A 20,088-nucleotide genomic window follows, 5' to 3' on the forward strand; every position below is an offset into this window, starting at 1 on the left:
TCTTTGCAGGTCACCTGGATATGGTAGCACTTTATGCATGGCTTAATAAGAGAGTAGGATACTTTGAAGATGAATTGCTCATGTGCTTGGGGCCTAATCTCCTGTCAGGGCTATTCATTTATATGCCGGGAATTTCACTTGCAATGTCAACCAAACAGCTGTGTTTCTGGCCAACTAGAGTCACTTCTAAAGTTCAAATTCTGCCAAATTTAATAAGACAGAATCAAATGCATTCAGATCAAAGCTGCCTACTTTTAATCTTCCTGTTTCCAATTTTAACATGAGTCTCAGGACAGAGTAGCTTAGCTGAAAACAAAAATGACATGTATCTCTTTGCATAGGGTAAGTCCTGACCAAATTGTCTGCATTTAATCCTTGCATTTTAAATCTGAGAAGCAACCTTGTTCTAAAATCCTCATTAACTTTAATTCTTACATTACTTACTATTCACATTACCAAATGCATAAGGGAATAGTCCATATTACCATATAAAGTTCCTCACAGTTCAGTGTAAACTACCAGCAGAAGTCACCCTAGTAGGAAATTGTTTAACTTAATGGAGGAAAGAAGCAAGTTCTCAGTTGGTGTAAACTGATATTCCTCTACTAAAGTTAATGGACTAGGCCAATTAGCAGTAGCTGAAGGTGCAGTGTTGGCATGCTTTTCTTCTCCTTTCCTCTTTACAGATCAGTCATTTGCCTTGATACAGTACTCTTTATGCAAGTATGTAAACACGATTAATCATTATGAATTATTAAAAACAGACCTTGAAAGATAAAGTTTCACCAGAATGTCTGAAGCAGGTAAGAGCTGTGAAAACTGGCTCCAAGAAGACAGAGTTCCGTAAATTAGGGCAATAGTGGGCAAGTAATTAGACGTCAGGTTAATTACTTTACTGAGAGAGCGGTCAGGCACTGGAACAGCCTGCCCAGGGAGGTGGTGGAGTCGCCATCCCTGGAGGTATTTAAGAAACGTGTAGACGTGGCACTTCAGGGCATGCTCTAGTGCCCGAGATTGTTGGGTTGCATCTGTTTGTGGGTGGGTGTGGGGTGTGGTTGTGGGTGTGTTGTGGGAGGGTGTTTGTTTTGGTGGTTTTTTTGGTTTTTTTGTTTTGTTTTGTTTTTTGGGTTGGTTTTTTTTTTGTGGTTGGACTCGATGATCTCAAAGGTCCTTTCCAAACATGAAGATTCTGTGGTTCTGTGATCAAATGAGCTAGGGATGCATTTCCTACCCAGTGTGCATGTGTAAATGCCCTTAATTGCAGTTATGGACACACTTTGACAGTAAGAGTTGCCAGCCAGTATGCAGAAAATGCCAGAACACAACTGTGCCTTTCTGATCAGGTTATGGAAATAGTAAGTTGAGGGCAGAACATCTGAAAGGTCATGTTTGTTGCTTTATTCTTAACAATATCCATGCTCACCAACAGATATCCCAGATATCAGAAGCATGAAGACCTACCAGCCTAAGGAAACAGGCCTAGATCCAGTATCCATACCATACTTTCCATGGAGAGTGGTAGGGTTTTGCAGGGGCCAGTCAGCAGACATGCCACAGTAGTGCCTGCTAACTCCATCCTGTGAAATAAATTGAAATAACTTAAAATACTGCTCAACGTGTCAAGTACACTTGAATACAACCCAGACAAAGCAGGGCATATTATTCCTCCTGAGACTAATATTATAATTTTTATCAGAGTAATAATTTTAATTAACTGTTCATGTTATGACAGTTTTCCCTCCCCTGGACCTAATGATTAGACAACATTTTAAATGGCATTTTAAGTATACAGTGTTGAAATTCAATACTAGTGTCAAGTCAGGAGTCTGCGTGCTTTATGGCATTTTCAATATAATTTTACAGTCCTAGCAGCGTAGACTCCTGAGGGAATACACCCAATAAAAACAGCAATCTGGAAATGTGGCTAACAGATTCCTTGCGCGTGTTATCCTGTTGACATTCTTTACTCACTCAAGTTAATGGGCAGAAGTGTACAATTTCCTGTAGGAAAAGACAGCAGAGTCAGTGCCAGTGTAAAATTCCCAGTGGTAATTAGAAAAACATCTGTAGCTATTTGGAAATAGAAGTAATCAAACTGAATTATGGAAATTTATTTAAAGTAAGACTTTTTGCATATTCTGTCAGATTTTTTTCTATCGAAGAACTACTAGTAAAATGGCAGAGAAGAAAAGGGAAATATCTGTTAAGTTTTATATAACCTACCGTCAGGAAAATTGTGAAGCAAATTTGCCTAAGATTTATAAGTTGCCAAGACACAGCTACAATGTTAAAACCCAACTTTAAAAACTTCCTTATGCTTTGCTACTTGTGCTAAAAAAGTTATCTCTGCACAGAATCTTAAAATTTGAACCTTTGTGGTCTAGATACTGGGATTTTGAATGGAAGGAAATAATCTACATTATTAAAAGGCATATTCATTATTAAATAGTCTCTGCACTTTCAGGTACTATATCCCAGATATGGCTTAGAAACATAAGGCTGAGGAGTCATTGTCTTCTGATTTCCTCAACTATGCAGTAGATAGTTACTCCAACAGTTTTTAGACCATTTTCTCTACATACACTCATCTACCACCGGAAAATTCCCAGTACCCTAAGTCTGACTTTTGATCTCTGGGCAAATTAATAAACCCTGAGTGTTAGTAACCGCAGGAAAAGAATCGGAGACTTCATGAGGCGGCACCAATGGCCTAATCCTACAGGAGCTGCTCTTGCATTTGAAATTTCCCACACATCCTGGTGAATGTCTCTTACCTGCAGGGGAATAACTTAAGCCATTCTAGAGATATCTGTCCTTCCAGGAAGCTGAGCATGCTAAATGAACAGTTCAAGGGGAGTCACTCGAGAGTGGAAAACTTCTGGGAGTACTGGTCTTCCTTCTGTCAGATTCAGTCTTGCTGTGGCAGTTCAGTGCTCCACAGAAGGGTGAAAACACATGGAAAGTCCATCAAGAATTTAAAAAAAAAAGAAGTCCAAACCTGTGTATGCCCTTGTAGGCAAGCAAAAGAAGCCCTGAAGCATTTCATTAGTACTATACAAATATGATACAAACGTGATGAACAGACAGCAATCCAATTTTTCAGTTCTCCTTAGGAGTATCAACACATTACTCACCAAATGTCTCATATCACAACCTTGATTTATAACTCAAAAATTGCCCTAAGCTACCGTATTATTTCTTCCATTAATTTCTCAAAACACTATAAATCCCTTTCCCCTATTACCTGATTGGCTAAGTCATTCCTGAGTTTCCCTCCTTGAATGAATAGAAAAATATTATCCTTTTAATCTATGTGTGTTACTTAAAATAGAGTGTGTATGGGGGAGGGGACAAAATAAATATGTGTAAATGTATAACAGGTGCACATCTGTTGTACTGAACTTAAAAAAGCTGCCCGTGACAAAAAGTGGGATATGACTAGTATTTCAGAGACAGTATCGGCATAGGAAGCTGTATTCAAAATTTGTTGAATAGTTTCAAGGTAAATGTTGCTCATAGCTTTGCTGCCTTGCCAATATTTGTGAAGGCAACAGAGTTGGTAAAATCCATAGGGAACATCCCTGTCTGCTGATGTGTCTCTAAAAGGCCGTGCTTGTATTCTGTGAATACAATTCTGATTTCACTGTTGTATCGCAAGGCAAGATACATAATTAAAATTTCATTTATAAATCATGGTACTTGATTTATGTATGTTTCTGGTTTTCAAATAATTAGATTATTTCCCAAAGTTTTTCTTCTCTTGAGCAGCAGCTGTACAATTCTCATAATGCCCTTTCTGCTCTCTGTCAAAAATCTGCCTTTCACTCTCCAGCCAAGTGTTCCTTGCCTTGTGTGTATCAGAATATTTGCTTGTCTTTTGTTTGCGGATTAAGTGACAGAACTGAATGATGTGACTTCTAAACTCATGAGAATATGAGTTAAGAATGTAGTGATGTAGTGAAATGGCAGATTCTGCTTATAAGTAATGAGTGTTAGCTTTGATAGCTGCGGTGGGCTTAGAAATGAGCAGGTAGTGCATCTCCATCTATATCGTGTTTACCATTCTGACAATTAAATTGGTTTGTTACTTGGGATCATTACTATCCAGTATTTTATCTATAATGCCTTACTTGATAGACTTCAATGTCCATCAAAATTACATAAGTAGCTGCTTTTTATCCTTGCCAATCAGATCAATTTGGTGCGATCTAGTTAACATGACTCACAAAAATGCATACTGAAAAAGCTCTCTCTTTACATGACTGTAACCATGGATATTTGAAAGATTCATGACTATAACAACTTTCTGAGTGCAGATTCTCTTTCATATATGTGTATATATTCATGCATGTAAATCTAGTGTGCAAGATTTCAGTTTTTACACAGTCTCCGAGTGCCCTCATCATCAGGTAGGTCTGAGCAAGACCATTGCATTGAAGTGCTTTATTACACTCTCCTGACTAGCCTATAAATCACAGAAGCCTTTGCTGTTTTCATGGCTTAAGTGGAGACAAATTAATTCTGAATCTAAACCTAACTTTAAAAAAATAAATTAGCTGGGTTTTTATTGTGAGGTAAGTTGGCTCTTCTAAAAGAGTTCAGATGTCTGTAATGGTTACCATGATGACAGAAGACAAAGTCATTGAGACAGTATAATCGGATCATTCCTAACTGGAGTCCAAATCGAGGAGTTTCTGACTTTCTGTTCTTAAAAGTGCTATCAATTTCTGCCTTTCTCTGTCCTTGTTGTCTTAAAAATAGGCCTCTGCTAAGAGCGCTCCCTTGTTCTTAAGTCTCCTTGGGTTTCAGTGTTAAACATTAATGACTGGCAAATCAGGGTTCTTGCCAAGGTGTATTTTCCTCAGATAAACTGCAAAACTTGCCCTCTCGAACTTGGAGAATTATGATCTAGCAACTGATTGCTGTATATACAGTTGTTTGACTTGAGCAATGTCCTGCTTATTCCCTTTCACTTTTTCTCTCCTTTTTATTCCTGTCATGCATACATCTGGAGGCAAATTGAGTACAAATATTCCCATGTTTTTCTCCCAGATCAGAACTGGACTTTAAGTCATTCTTTCCCTTTATGAACCTTGCAATGGGACAAAAAAATTTTCCAAAATATTCTTGCTTACAAAATGTGCCCCATGCATTCTTATCCCTGAATCACAGCTTGGTGAGTGCTGACTTCTGCAGATCACCAACACAGGAACTAAATAGATATGTACAGACATATAGAAACAGAACCTGACTGTGACTGGTACTGTGCACAAGCACATTGCTTTCTGATGATAGGAGTCTCTCTGAAAATGAGGAGTGAAAGGCAAATACGTATTTCTGTATGTAGCAGTGTTATATGGTTGTTGGGCTAATAAATCTCTTTCACACTGATCTCTGACTGCAATAAAAGAAAGCCTCTTGTTTATTCCTGAGGAACACTGGAAATGGTATGTTTCCAATTTTTCACTTGAATTTTGAATTCTCCTGGTATGTCTTACAAAATATCTAAAGGAAAAAGGAAAAAAAGAGGCAAAAAATGTTAGAACTCAGGGTATGTGATCTGACGGAGCTGAGAAATTATATATACAGTCATTCGCAACCTGTCTGGATAATTTGTTGAGCTATTGTTTGAGTCATTATGTTTAAGGCTCGCTTTCAATCACGTGTGCGATGAGCACCTCACTACTTACCGTCTCCTCAAGGCAGACTAAATTTGCTGGTAATGAAGTCCGATAGGATGTGGCAGCTGGTCTCCTGTGCTCCATTGCCTGTGCTACTTAAAGCCATATTACCAAGACGATGCTACCTACAAGATAGAAGGATAAACAATTTGAGAGAATAAGCATTTTATATTGAACTTACATGGACTTAACGTGTGCTTGTGTGCTTTCTTGAATAAGGACTTGTGGGCTTAAACTGCAAATGTAAAAATGTTCCTGTTTTTTTCAGTGATGTCTATGATTTTCGCCACATGAAACCGTGTATGAACTCAGTGGAGTAGTTTAGATTCTCTAAGCCTCTCTATTAGTTTATCAAGAGGTGGCTGACTGACACATTTTCTTTTCCTTTGTGCTCATTTGATTACACGTATTTGCTGTTTTGATCACTTTAGATACAAAATGTAGAAAGCTGGTCTTCAGATTAAACAAATCCAGAAGCTCCAAGCCATAATCAGAGAAAATCATTGTGTTTATCTTCATCTCTTTTCATAACCAAGCAAATCTTTAAGGGTTATTTTGCTAAGATACAAAACTGTGGATCAGCTGTGTGTGCACAGTCAGTGAACAAGTTAGTGATTCTTAATCGCCGTGTGAGCCTCCTGGTTCTCAGCTCTTTCATTTCTTTTAGTTCAATTGCTTCCTGAAATATTTTGGTCCCTCTTTTCTTCCATAGCCATTCATTCTTGGGCTTCCATTCTTTAGGTTGGAGAAGAGGAGGCTGAGGGGAGACCTCATTGCCCTCTACAACTACCTGGAAGGAGGTTGTAGAGAGGTGGGTGTTGGCCTCTTCTCCCAAGGGAATAATGACAGGACCAGAGGAAATGGTCCGAAGTTGGGGCAGGGGAGGTTTAGATTAGATATTAGGAAGAATTACTTTACTGAGAGAGCGGTCAGGCACTGGAACAGCCTGCCCAGGGAGGTGGTGGAGTCGCCATCCCTGGAGGTATTTAAGAAACGTGTAGACGTGGCACTTCAGGGCATGCTCTAGTGCCCGAGATTGTTGGGGTGTTTTTTGTGCCTGTATGGTTGGACTCAGTGATCTTAGAGGTCCATTCCAACCAAGAGTTGAATCCCTCAGCTTTTTGCAGAGCTTCCAGAAAATGCCTGTACTTCATAGACAAGAAAAAAAAATCATGCTCAGTTCTTGCATTCCCCACTTCAATTTCAGCAAAGATCTGCCAAGGGAATCCATTCTCTTCCCTATAGGCAGGAAGTTGTCGGCCCCAGCAAATGGAAGTAGCCCTGCACAAGGTTTCGGTGGAGCTGCCATGGAGCATTTGCTTGCATAGCTTGGCTCACCGCAGCAGAGAGGAAAGGAGAAGGACTGGAGAAAGGAATCCCTTTTTGCCAGCTGAGTAAGAGTGTCTGCAGAGCATGTCCTCAGCTAAGTTGTTGCCTCTTTTGCTGATTGGCTTAAATTAAATATTACTTTGGTTTTGTGATCGAGAGACAAAGAGCAGCACACGGTGTAGGAGGCAGACAGATTAGAAGTAATTTTCCTGTCGTCTTCTATCCCTTCCTTTCTAAACGTCTTCCCTCAGATGCATTCCCTACTCCTTTTAACTGCCAATGCGTTACGCTGCTTTGAGTCTCTACTCTAATAAAAACCTGTAAATAGAAAAATGTTTTTAACATTTGGCACTTACCAGTAGTATTCTGAAGTCTCACTGTCAGCCTGCAAAGAACAGAATATGAACAAAGTGGACACTGGGGCAATTTACATTATAATTAATTTTCCTTTTCTTTCCCAATAGACACTAGGGAGTGTGTGTGCACATGGCTGGAATCCAGTGCCATCCATACAGTCACAGTGAAAACTCTGGGCTTTTTGTCCATTTTAACAGATATAGTGCAACAATCTATATTGTTTAAATTAAACTATCAGATTTCAGAATGACCATGTGATTTTCCCTCTTTATCCTGCCTTTTACCTGTAAGACAATAGGTAAAAATTATCAGTTTTGTAGTTTGTAATGTTAGGATTTTAAAATTAATTACTATGTCTTTTTTGCGTAGGATTCTAATAAGCCTAAGAACAGCTTTTACTATGAATTTAGTGACTGTTTATAGGGATTCCATTAAGCCCTACAGAACTTAATGTACTTAGTTTCATTGCTCAGATAATATAATTTTATGTGAATTTAAGAACAAAAGTATGGTTAAACAAGGAAAATCTAAGCTTTGCAAAATATGAAAATGATAAAGATAACTCTTCAAACATCCGTGTGTTACATGGGTAGTGTAACGTACAGATTTGCTGCAATTTGATCATTATGTGGCTTTCTGTATTTTCCATTATATCCAATAAAATAAGATAGAAATTGCAGTAAAGTGTTAGATCGACCTAAATTAGTCAAGACTGGTAATAATGATCATCCTTACTGCTTCTCTCCATGTCAGAAAAGCGATGATTGAAGCTTGCTGCTATTGCTCTTGTTTCCAGTCATTTGAAGAAGAATTTTGCCTAAACAGGAAGATCAGGACAGCTTTTGAGTTTATTTCAGTCTTGATGATTTTATATTTTAGGGTTTCAGCCATGCATGCACCACATTTTTTTCATGGGGATTCACTTATAAAGATAATAAAACCTTCACTTATAACAGCAGAAGACAATTTGATTGTTTTTAATTTGTCAGATGATACCCAGAATATTTTATTAATTTCTTTAACTGTTCCTCTGCCAGGAAATAAAATTACCTTTGTACTAAGAGTAAGCAGTCTGCCTTGGTACTTTGTACCACCAGAGCATAAAACTGTGCTTAAATGCTTCATAATAAATGAACAATATATATACTTCAAATAATTTTCTTCTTTTTTAACTTGTGTCCTATTTCATTCTGTCATTTATATTAACGTTATTACAATCTCGGGCTCCTGTTTTATTTTGGTCACTGCCAATTTCTAATGAAAGTATTAAAATGTATCTAAATTTTTCTCTTTTATTATAAAAAAGTAGTTGTTTGTCTTTTTATTGTACTTGTCCTGAGGACTCTTCATTTATGTCTTAAGCGGCTGACTACTCTCAAACTCCATTGAAGTAGGCAGGAATTAGACAATTAGACAAGGAATTTAACAACTGGCAAAATCAAGTGGTTACTGAAGAAAAAGCAAAGAAGCAAGCTCTAGCCACCTTCAGAAGTGGACTTTCTTGAGTGGAACTCTTGTTTACATAAGGCACACTTTCCGTCAAATGGAGTTGCTGCTTCTGTTTCAGCATAAAGTAAGATACTTTTATAACATGAATTACCAACCATCTACATCAGTTCTTGTCAAAATAAGGACTTTGGAATACATTTATTTGCAAGAAAATAAATGAAAGCATGCTGTTCATCCATTTTTTAAACATCAAGATAGCAAGAGGATCCCGTTTTGCTATTATTTTGTGAAAAGAAACATGCATTTCCTGTATCAGTACATTTTTGATGCTCTTGGGATGCAAACTTATCAAAATACTGAATTCAGTTTATTGTTGTTGGTTTTTTTATGAGCCCCCACAAATGCTGACATTGCAGAACCAACAGTATGCACAATTGAGCCACCCACCATGCAAGGGAAGTATAACAGTGAGGCAAATGGAAGATGGAAAACTATCTGTGCATTGAGTTGATAATACCTGATTTATATCTGTTGTGATGTGGACAAGTATCAAAGTTAGCATATACGTGTATTTTTAAGACTATGTTACGTAATTTTTTCCCTTTGTGCTCCTCCTTTTAAGATGCTACCATATCTCAACAGTAGTGTTTCATCTCTTTTTCCTAGCAGACAAGGCTATTTTATTTCAGCTCTCAAATATCTGGGCAAACATTTATCCAATCTGCAGGAGAACTTCAGAGAGAGCCATAAAGGGGGAGAAGTCATTGTATTTCATGCTGTCATGGAGCTGGAAGAGACATCAATCTCATCTTCCCCCTGTCTGAAGACAAAATCGTTGATAATTATATTTTTTTCTCTTCTACCACCAAGACATTGTTCATCTTGTGAAATTTTAGTGTCTGTGGGTGTAGGCTTCGATCTGTAATGTCTAGTATGGCTCTTAGGGAAGCTAAGTCTGCAGCAGCAACTTTCAAATAGACCTGGTTGTACCTGGTTTGCAACAGGTCTTTTTTCATTGGAGGTTTGTCTCTAAGAATACTAATAGGTAGTTTCTTTTCGGAATATAGAAGCCTTTTTAGATCGATAGGAATCATTTCTGCATCATTTTGGAGAGATACCATGTTTGTCATCACCTTAGGGAAGTTAAAAAAAAAAGTACCTGTCCTTTGGTATTGAAAAGTAAAAGGAAAGGAAAAAGATGCCATAGCTAAAGGTGAGATGTACCTCAGGGCCCATCGCAGTTTATCTCACACAACTGGTACCATCACCTTGCAACCCAAAAGCCTGGGTGGCAACGCCGCGATTTTCCAGCAGTAACTGAAAGCCCCAAATAGATCTGAATCCTTTGAATTCTGTGGCCAGCTGTTGGGAAGAGTGTCACAAAACAGTTCTTCTGAAGTACGCTGTTGTTCACACTGGGTTCCAAAGCAACCCAAGAGAAACACTGAATCAACAAAGCTGGTAAAAAGAGACAATCATACCCTAGTCTTACCCTGTTTTGTCTCCTGTTAGTGATAGTTTGCCCGGCTCCTGTTTCTGCTTTTGTCAGTGCCTTCATAACTGTATTTCCTCGACTTTTTTCTAGGCTGTTGTCCTAGCCGTATAATGTCTTGTGAAATAATATTTGTGCGAGTTGCATTGTGGCTTGAAGCCAGTTGCTCAACTGTTATCATCTGAGTATCTTTTGGGCTTTTTGTTACCTAGATCGTTGCATTATCTGCCTGTTTCTTTCCTCAACGACCAACTTCTAAACAATACCAGTATAATTACATGTTCAGACAACCTATTGTGCTATGCATGACCTATATCTATGGCTACGTCACATAACCCTAGAATTATTACATCTAAGTCTCGGATGTGCTCCAGGAAGAATTTCTCTGGCACATGGTAAAGGAGAACTGTGGTACTGTATTGGTATTCTTCATACCTCAGGTAGAGAGGTCCCAGAAGCTACTTTTCAAAGAATTCAATCCTATCAAGAACTGGTAGGTACTGAATCAGTGTCAATACACTGAAGTGAAATCTAACTGAGGGTTAAGGAATGATCCTATACAGAGAGACTGAAAAATGTAAATGCTTTTCCAGAACTGGCTTCAGTTAATAAGCAGACAGCTGGTGAAAAAAATATTTGTAGTGAAGAGGGTCTGCCTGAAGACCAGATTTCCAGAAGCAATGAAACAAATCAGGAGTGGCACCACTGGTAGAAAATGTTGCCAAGTCTTGTGAGATCTGGCTAAACTTTTTCATCATAATATGAATGACATGTCAGAGAAAATTCTGCAAACTCCACCGGAGACTTCATTAATGCTAGCCTGTTTTACCTAGGGGGCTCCTGTGTGTCCCAGGAGTGCTAGAAGTAAAACATCCTCTTGTTCTAAGCTCTATCATTAATAAAGTGTGCTTTTCTCTCTGTATATAGACACATTTGGGTTTTTTAGGTTAGTGATTTACATTTGGCGTGTGTCGTGGTTTAACCCCAGCCTGTAACTAAGTACCACACAGCTGCTGGCTCACTCACGCCCCCCAATTGGGATGGGGGAGAATCCCAACAGTGAAAATGAGAAAACTCATGGGTTGAGATAAAGACAGTTTAAAGCAAAAGCTGTGCATGCAATCAAAGCAAAACAAGGAATTCATACACTGCTTCCCATCATCAGGCAGGTGTTCAGCCATCTCCAGGAAAGCAGGGCTCCATCATGCGTAATGGTTACTTGGGAAGACAAAACGTAGTAACTCTGAAGGTCTCCCACCTCCCTCCTTTTCCCCCAGCTCTATATACTGAGCATGACGCCATACGGCATGGAATATCTCTTTGGTCAGTTGGGGCCAACCCTCCTGGCTGTGTCTCCTCCAAAGCGTTTGTGCACTCCCAGCCTGGTGGCTGGCGGGGTGGTGTGAGTAGCAGTAAAGGCCTGTGCTATCAACACCATTCCTGTCCCAAATCCAAACCACAGCACTATACCAGCTGCTAGTAAGAAAGTCAGCTATCCCAGCTGAGGCCATGACAGTGGGATAGCATGCACTACCGTGCATTCAGCCTTTTCAATCTCTGTGTTTCTATAAATGAAACAATGAAGGCAAAAGTAAAGATTAATTTATTAGAAAATGCCCCATTCAAGAAGTTGGTGAGTTTCTCTGCAAACACACAGAGAAAAGTTGTAATTCCCAGTCTGGTTTGCCTTTCTGCACTCCACTGAGCTGGGAAACTCCGAAGTTTTGTTTATTTTCAGAACAGTTCGTACAGTTGCTAGACACGGGATCCAAATGTCTTGTCAAACCCCGTCCTTAGTTCTCATATTCCCTAACACAGGATTATAACTGGAGTTAGAGGCATGAGTGTTGAAACCTCCGGTACTGGTCCCACGTTGCTTCAAATACTTTAAAAGTATAAATGTGTGCTTTTTTGAGCATTTCTGTAGCTTTACAGAGATGCAATCAAATGAAAAAAAAAATTCCATTTTAACTCATGTTGTTCATCCCTGCTGCAGTTTGTTTCCTTTAGCTTATTTCATGCTCTTGGAGCAGGAAACTTCTAGTTTTCCAAAGTTATTGCCTGTGTTCCACTTCACACTAAGGGCCCCATTCTGGTCTGACTGAAACAAGCATAAAAATACTGCAGTTAATTTTGGTAGGTATATTGAGCTTTTCTTTTAGTGTCTTTTCCTGTTTATTAACATATGGAACACCAGCTGTATCTTCAAGCTAAGTACATTGGGATGCACTGTATTTGAGTTTTGTTCTGCGGGTTCAAAATAACATCTTTTAGCTCCGTATGATATGTATATAAAATTTGAAGATCACTTGACCCTTGAATGATACCGTGCTGCTATTTATGCTGATAGATAAAGAATTTTGTTTCCTTCCTCTCATTCTGCATAGCAAGGATCCAGGACCTCTTATAATTTATTAATTACATTTATTTTATTATGTTAAAGTGACTTCTAACATAGAAAATAGCATGAATCAAAACTATAGATTTTCTAATATTCCTTGCAAGTTTGATTTAAGATCAGGAGTGGGATCTGGAATTTTGGCTGTTCCATGTTTGGTAGGTCAGAATGAAGTCCTGGAAAAAAATTTCCTTGAACTCTGGGGAAAATTCAGATGCAATCCATGTCTGACCTTTGCAGGATAATCCATGTCTCTGCGGGCTTAAAATGTGAAAAATAAAATGGTAAGATTCAGATTTTATACAGAAAAATTCTGAAAGATGTAGAAATTACAGGATAAGGGAATCTACCACACTTCAAGGTGCATTTGTAATCATAGACATGAACATTGTTTTAAACTGTCCAAACTGCATTTTATGTGCGTTTTGAAAATGTAGATTTTTCCTTGTCAGCAAAAAGATCAAATTGTGCTGTCCAAATTGTTCAGCCATTAGTTAGCCTTTCTAGTGACAGCATTGCTCTCAGCCTTAGTTATAGAACTTCATTTAATTAAACTTTCATTCACTGTAGGAAGGATGAGGAAGTGAATCGTCTCTCAATAATGGAAGTCTGGCAGGGGAAGGCATTGTCCTGTGTGTTGAAATAACGGCCACAAGGTAGTAGGTCATTTCCAGGTCTACGTTTGAGGCAGAAGATTTACCCCAGATGACTCGAACTGGAATTGTCTAAAATGTCCAGGTCCCACCAAAGTCAACGGGGTTTAGACTGTAAACCTAATAGTTCAGAACCAGTGTAGGTGTTATATTAAAGGCTTATCTAGTTGCTTTCCCGTGTGCCAAACTCTTTACATAATGGTATGTTTATTAATGGCATTCTGAAAAGTTTGCCTAAGCTATGGCAACAATTTTAAAGCGGGAAAAAACGGGTATTAGAGAAGGCTGGTTTGTGAGGAGCTTATGGTTCAAAAAACCCCACCATTCTTCTATTCCCTGTGGATAGCGAATTGGTTTTGGAAATTATCTCTTTGCATAGCTCTCTGTTACGGTAATAGCATGATTGAAATGCCTTAAAACCCAGTCAGCCTCACAGACAGTTTATGCGAGATGCTGTATAGGTGCACCAAACACCCCCCTCTTCCAGGTCCTTAGGTGACCAGAAACAGCAAAGGGAGTAGGAGGAAGTCGGGCAAAGGCATATGAGTGAGCAAATTAGAGTCTTCATCCATTGATAGATATAGCAAAATTCAGAATCCCAAACTAACTAATGCTCAGCGTACACTGCTCTCCTGGGTAACAGAGGAAAGCTTGGCTTATGTAGTTTGGTTGAGAGCAGCTGCCACCTCCAGCCACTCCAGCCCATGGCTCCCTCCTACCCCAGCCAGCGGAGCCCAACCTGGGGACCCAGGGACCTGGAGTCTTTGCCCAGGCTGAGGGACCCGACTCCTGCTTTCCTGTTTGCAGGTTCAACCGGTAGCAAACCTGAGAACGTGTCCCAGAGACCAGTAATAACTGTGTGCTAATATCCTGTAGGTCAAGAACTGATACTTCGAATGCAGCGAAGCTGAGAATCACGTATTGAAATGCCTTTGTGGTTAGTTCTCAAACGCTATCAAATGCTGGTAGCCATTTGTTGGAATATACTGCTGAATCTAATCATACATTTGTGGCTTAGTTATTTGGATCCTACTCTTTTTGATGTGAAGAGTAAATTGTGACTCTAGGTTATGATCTCATTTTCAGTTAATGCTTGAAGGACGGTGGGTAATTTTTCATTATATTCAGATATATCCATGTAATGTCCTTGGCTTTTCTGGGTTTACATGAATGGTCCTAAGAGTTTACCTCGGTTTTGGTAACCTTGAATTTAATATTAAAACAAAGGAAGCATAGAAGTACTTTTGAACTGGAAGATGATACACAGGTTTCCTGCACAGCTCTGCTAATGTACTGAAGATGAAAATGACATGTGCTAGGTGCTATTTTGGGGTTCTTGCAGAGGAGTTGCAGTGACAGTTTGAAAAACAGACAATACTGAAAGAGTGAGCTGTTTAAATATAGTTGGAGAAAGCACCTGATAGGAACCTGCAAATACCGTGCTTGCATCCACCAAACAACAGAGAATTAACTTGCACTTTCTGTCTCTCTGTTCTGTTGTCTGAAAAGCCTCAGATGAATCAGTTTAATCAGTCACTGGAAAGAACAAGTTAAAAAAAGTCAGAGGCAGGTTTCTGAAAGCCCTGTCCTCTTTTCATCAGACAAGTCAATAATTTTGATCAGATAAGCCAATGCACATGTTGGGAAGAGAATATGAATCCTGTCCCTACAACGTGATTTTTCTGCCAATCCAAAATAACAATTCCCACAGCCAGAGGACTGGCATGATTTTGGTAGAGGGCAGTTGGCCTGATGAGGTTATTATGCACTAGTTAGGCCACCGGGGGATCCCTAGGAGTCCTTCCTTCTCCATCTGATGTGTATTAGTGCGAGTTATTTATCTTTCTCATAGAGTTTATGGCTCCCTGCGATAGTGTCACAACTTCACTCCAAAGGTGGTATGACCTTTGCCCAATTTCTTGAAATACCCGTCAGAGGTAACTTTTAGCATGGTCACTGCTTAATTACTGTAACATCCCTGATTAATTCTGTGGTGCCACCACCAGTGAACTCTGAAGTGAGTGCTTAGTGAAGTGAGTCAGGGAAATTTAGGAGCTCCCAGCGGTAATTTTAGCTGATGGGCAAGACTGTCTTAGAAAATTTTTAAAAACATTACTGGTCATATGAATGTTCTGGCGAAGAAGACTTACGTGTATCTGGGATTTTTTTAGTAATAGGTGCCACATTAAGTGGCATCTGTCTTCAAGCCCCAGTTGCTTTTTTCTGCCCTCTGTTCATGCCATCTCTTTTAGCCAATACCACTATTTTTGTGGGATGTGATAAACTGTATTAAGGAACAGAATTTAAAATGGACATTCATTCCTTTTTCCTGCTGCTGTTCAAACAATATCAGTTTCATAATATGTTACTCTCCTGTCTCCATAAATAGCTGTTTCCATGCTACTGAAGAAGGCAGTAAGGCATTGGGGATCAGAGGCTGGGTAGGAAAGGAGAAGGAATGGGAGCTGTATAATCTGTCTTATCTACCAAAACAAATGTGTGTGATTTTTTTACCCTTGTTAGTCAAGAACTGCATGACTAGTCATCTTCCAAGCTGAAACATGCAAAATCATTATGCATTTTACAGACTTTTACCTTTTTTACCAATAACGTGAAGGTCCCTTCCAACTCTAACCATTCTATGATTCTGTGGTCTACCTGGACTTGTGTAAAGCATTTGACACCGTCCCACACGACATCCTTCTGTCTCAGTTGGAGAGACATGGATTTGATGGATGGACCACTTGGTGGATAAGGAGTTGCTGGATGTTGGCACTCAAAGAGTTATGGTCAACAGCTCAATGTGCAAGTGGAGATGAGTGATGAGTGATGTTCCTCAGGGGTCAGTACTGGGACTGGTGCTGTTTAACATCTTTGTTGGCAACATGGACAGTGGGATTGAGTGCACCCTCAGCAAGTTTGCTGGTGACACCAAGCTGTGTGGCGTGGCTGACATGCTTGAGGGAAGGGATGCCATCCAGAGGGACCTGGACAGGCTTGGAAGGTCCTGCACATGGGTCAGAGCATTCCCAAGCACAGATACAGGTTGGGTGGAGGATGGCTGGAGAGCAGCCCTGAGGAGAAGGACTTGGGAGTGTTGGTGGATGAGAAGCTCAACATGAGTTGCAATGTGCGCTCGCAGCCCAGAAAGTCATCCGTATCCTGGGCTGCATCAAAAGAAGTGCTGCCAGCAGGTGGAGGGAGATGATTCTCATTCTCTTCTCTGCTCTTGTGAGACCCTACCTGGAGTACTGCATCCAGCTCTGGGACCCCCAATAGAAGAAGGACATGGAGCTGTTGGAGTGAACCCAGAGGAGGGCCAGGAAGATGATGAGAGGGCTGGAGCACCTCTCCTATGAGGACAGGCTGAGAGAGTTGGGGTTGTTCAGCCTGGAGAAGAGAATGCTCCAGGGAGACCTTATAATGGCCTTCCAGTACCTGAAGGGGGCTACAGGAGAGATGGGGAGGGACTTGTTATCAGGGAGTGGAGCGATAGGATGAGGGGTAACGGTTTTAAACTGAAAGAGGGGAGATTTAGATGAGATACTAGAAAGAAATTCTTTGCTGTGAGGGTGGTGAGACCCTGGCCCAGGTTGCCCAGAGAAACTGTGGATGCCCCATCCCTGGAGGGGTTCAAGGCCAGGTTGGAGAGGCCTTTGAGTAACTTGGTCTGGTGGGAGGTGTCCCTGCCCAGGGCAGGGGGGTTCGAACTCAGTGATCTTTAAGATCCCTTCCAACCCAAACCATTCTATGATTCTATGAATAAACTTTTGTTAGCCACTCTCTCTTCCTTCATGTTCTTATCTTAAACAGATTCTGTCTAAATTATTTTCTTGAAGCTTTTTCAGAGAGTTCATTGTTAGAGACCTGTAAGTAGTGAATGGGGCTCTCCACTGGTTTATTGAGGACTTTTCTCTCAAGTAAATCGACACATTCACTTCTGAAGGGCATTCAGTTAAACAATTACATACAAACATCATCTGTCTTCCTGCCTAATTCATCCTCATCTCTTGTAAACCAGGCAAATGAACATATTCAGAGCAAAATGAAAATACTACAGAATGTCCTCAGATTCCTCAGAAGTGGGCCAGGACTTTAGATTTTAGAGCTAGTTTTAAGCTTGCAGAAAGTTTCCAGTGTAATTATTCCTTGCCCAGGTAGCCTAGTTCTAGAGAAAGATGAACTGGAAATTCACTTCATGTAATGCATGGAATACATTTTTCTCAGAAAAAATCTGAAAAATGGGAATGTGATTGCTAAAACAGAGCAAGGAGGTGAATCCTTTTCCTATATCCCTTAATCTTTGTATGAAGAGAGAAGTAATGAGAAACAGCAGTAGAGGGCTGGGGGGCAAGAAGGTTAGCAGAAGACTTCCTGTAGACAAAAATTAATGAAAGAAACGTCAGCTGTACTGTACAAATTCTTGCAGGTAGTTGCCAATGACTTAAATCAATAAAATTGCAATATAATCTAATAACAGTATAGTATTTCCTTCCCATCTTGCCTTGTTCTTCCCTCATCTAGAAAACATGTCTTTTCCTGTGAAAAAATACTGGCTTGAGTAATAGTATATGAAGTTATTAATGCTCTTTATTCTCCTGCTCTACAGGGTTTCCTGTACAGATGAATGACTCGGACCACTCGCTGTTCCAGCATTCATTTCAAGGCTGCATGCAGTTTATCCACGTGGATGATCAGCTGGTGGATTTGCACGCGGTGGAGCAAGGCCAGCTGGGAAGCTTCGCCAATGTCACCATCGACATGTGTGCCATTATTGACAGGTAAGTTACGGAGACATCACTGATAGTCTAATACACTGATACATGTCCTGCACGTTCTGAAAATTCACAGTGATGTAGAAAGGGGGGTTCTGACACTGCCAGTAATCACGTCAAGGCAGTCTTACCTTTTTAGCAGTGGGAACCATGCTTAAATGATGGAGATGATGGCTTCGAGTTGTAGATTGCGCAGGGTGCAGCAGAAGACATACCTCCGATCTCCTCACTCTCAGAGGAGGAGGTGAAAAGCTCTTGTAAGTCAAATTCAGTCCATGGGTCAGTAATATGGCTGCCTCAAATAGTGGGAACTCTCTAGAAAAGTCACACATTTTGGCTGTTTCTTAGATGACTCTTATGGAGATCTTTTTGCTACTGGAAGTTTTTCTTTCTACTTTCTGGCTTCAGTCCCTTCTGGCTTCATTGAATTCTGCAGAGAACTGAAATAGGTCCACATACTTGCACAACTGTGCATGTAATGAATGCTCAAACCTTACTGTGCTTTAGTATTATAATAATATGCTTAGTGGTTTTTTTTTCAAAACTGAGGAGAGTAGTTCAGAATTATGGCAGGCTTTGCTTTGCACCCTACTTTTTAAACCACTTACTTGTGTTAATTTCTGTTGCTCCTGATTAATAGTTTCTTCTTTATTGGTAGAAAAGGAAAATACTAGGGAAGACGGGGAAAGAGCAAGGCAGCGTGGCTTATCATGAAAACTACCTACATATTAAACACATTGCAAGTCTGCTAGGAAGCTGAAAATGGCTTTTTAGAATCTTGCTTTGAAAGAAGCAAAGATTAAGAAGAACAATTCAGGTAACAAGCAACTACTGGAGTTCGTGTGGTCCAAGACCCGCTCAACACAGGGCCAGCTTCAAAGCCACATCAGGTTTCTCAGGGCCATGTCCAGTCGAGTTTTGAGTATCTCCGTGATGGAGATTCCACAGGCTAAGTCACTCTGGATATCATCAGCAAAGATCTGCATAATTATGGTAAAGAAATGCATGTGCTTTTGATTTCCTACTGTAAGTTAAGAGAATATCAAAGAGAGAAATGCTACTGTGAAGAAATGAAATTTGGCATACCGCTTTGGTCTCACAAAATGCCTTATCTTCCTGAAATGCAGACACCAGTTTGCAGTAAACGAGTTGTGGTGGGTTGACCATGGCCAGCAGCCAAACACCCACCCTACCTTTTGCTTGCTTCTCTCTCCGGGGAGATGGGGAATAAAATAGACGGAAGGTGAGAAGACTCGTGGATTAAGATGGCAGTTTAATAAGAATGGAAGTTTAATAAGAAATGCAAAAGCTGCACATGCAAGCTCCGTTCCCCGAGTTTTATTGCTGAGCATGGTGTTGTATAGTAGGGGATGTTCCTATGGTCAGTCTGGGTCAGCGGTCCCAGCTGTATCCCCTCCTCACCTCTTGTCTACCCCCATCCTCCTGCCCTTTGTGGGGGGGAGTGTGGAGAGAAAGCCTTGCGGCTGTGCGAGCCCTGGGGAGCGGCAGCCGCGGTAGCGGTGTGTTACCAGCGCCGTTTCAGCCACAGCCGGGAAGCACGGCACCGTATGGGCTGCTGTGAAGAAGATTTAACTTAGCAGCTTCATCCCAGCCAGAGCTGGGGTACCGTTTGAGTAATGTCAGTGTTGAGGAGCGTGCTTTGGGGTGTACCAGTGCGTCGTTCCAGCCTGTTGTGCCACTTCCTAGTGCTGTTTCTCGTGGATCTGTTGAGGGTTACGGCCGTAGTGAGAAAAGGAAGTGAAGAGCTGCTGTCACAGGGAAGAAGTTTGTTCTGTCTCCTCAGACAGAAATTAGAAAGGCCTCCCGTGGGTAGTATTTGGTAGTTTGAATTGCTTAGCTTTATTTTGAATATTTGATTTTGGAAATGTAAACTGACTTGGAAGAAAGGATGTGAAGATGCATCTAATTTAGTCTCTGCTTTTTTCCCCGGTGG

At 40.4% G+C, this 20,088-nt stretch overlaps 1 protein-coding gene across 1 annotated transcript in view; it reads left to right on the forward strand.

Moving 5' to 3' along the window:
• The window catches only part of CNTNAP2 (contactin associated protein 2), an 864,917-nt gene that overhangs the window by 390,595 nt on the left and 454,234 nt on the right, over nucleotides 1-20,088 (forward strand). The window contains exon 10 of the mRNA XM_074146844.1: nucleotides 17,969-18,140. Coding sequence (XP_074002945.1) covers nucleotides 17,969-18,140 — 172 coding nt within the window. The remainder of the gene's footprint in view (nucleotides 1-17,968; nucleotides 18,141-20,088) is intronic.

Source organism: Numenius arquata, chromosome 4, assembly GCF_964106895.1.
Source record: "Numenius arquata chromosome 4, bNumArq3.hap1.1, whole genome shotgun sequence".
Lineage (NCBI taxonomy): Eukaryota > Metazoa > Chordata > Aves > Charadriiformes > Scolopacidae > Numenius > Numenius arquata.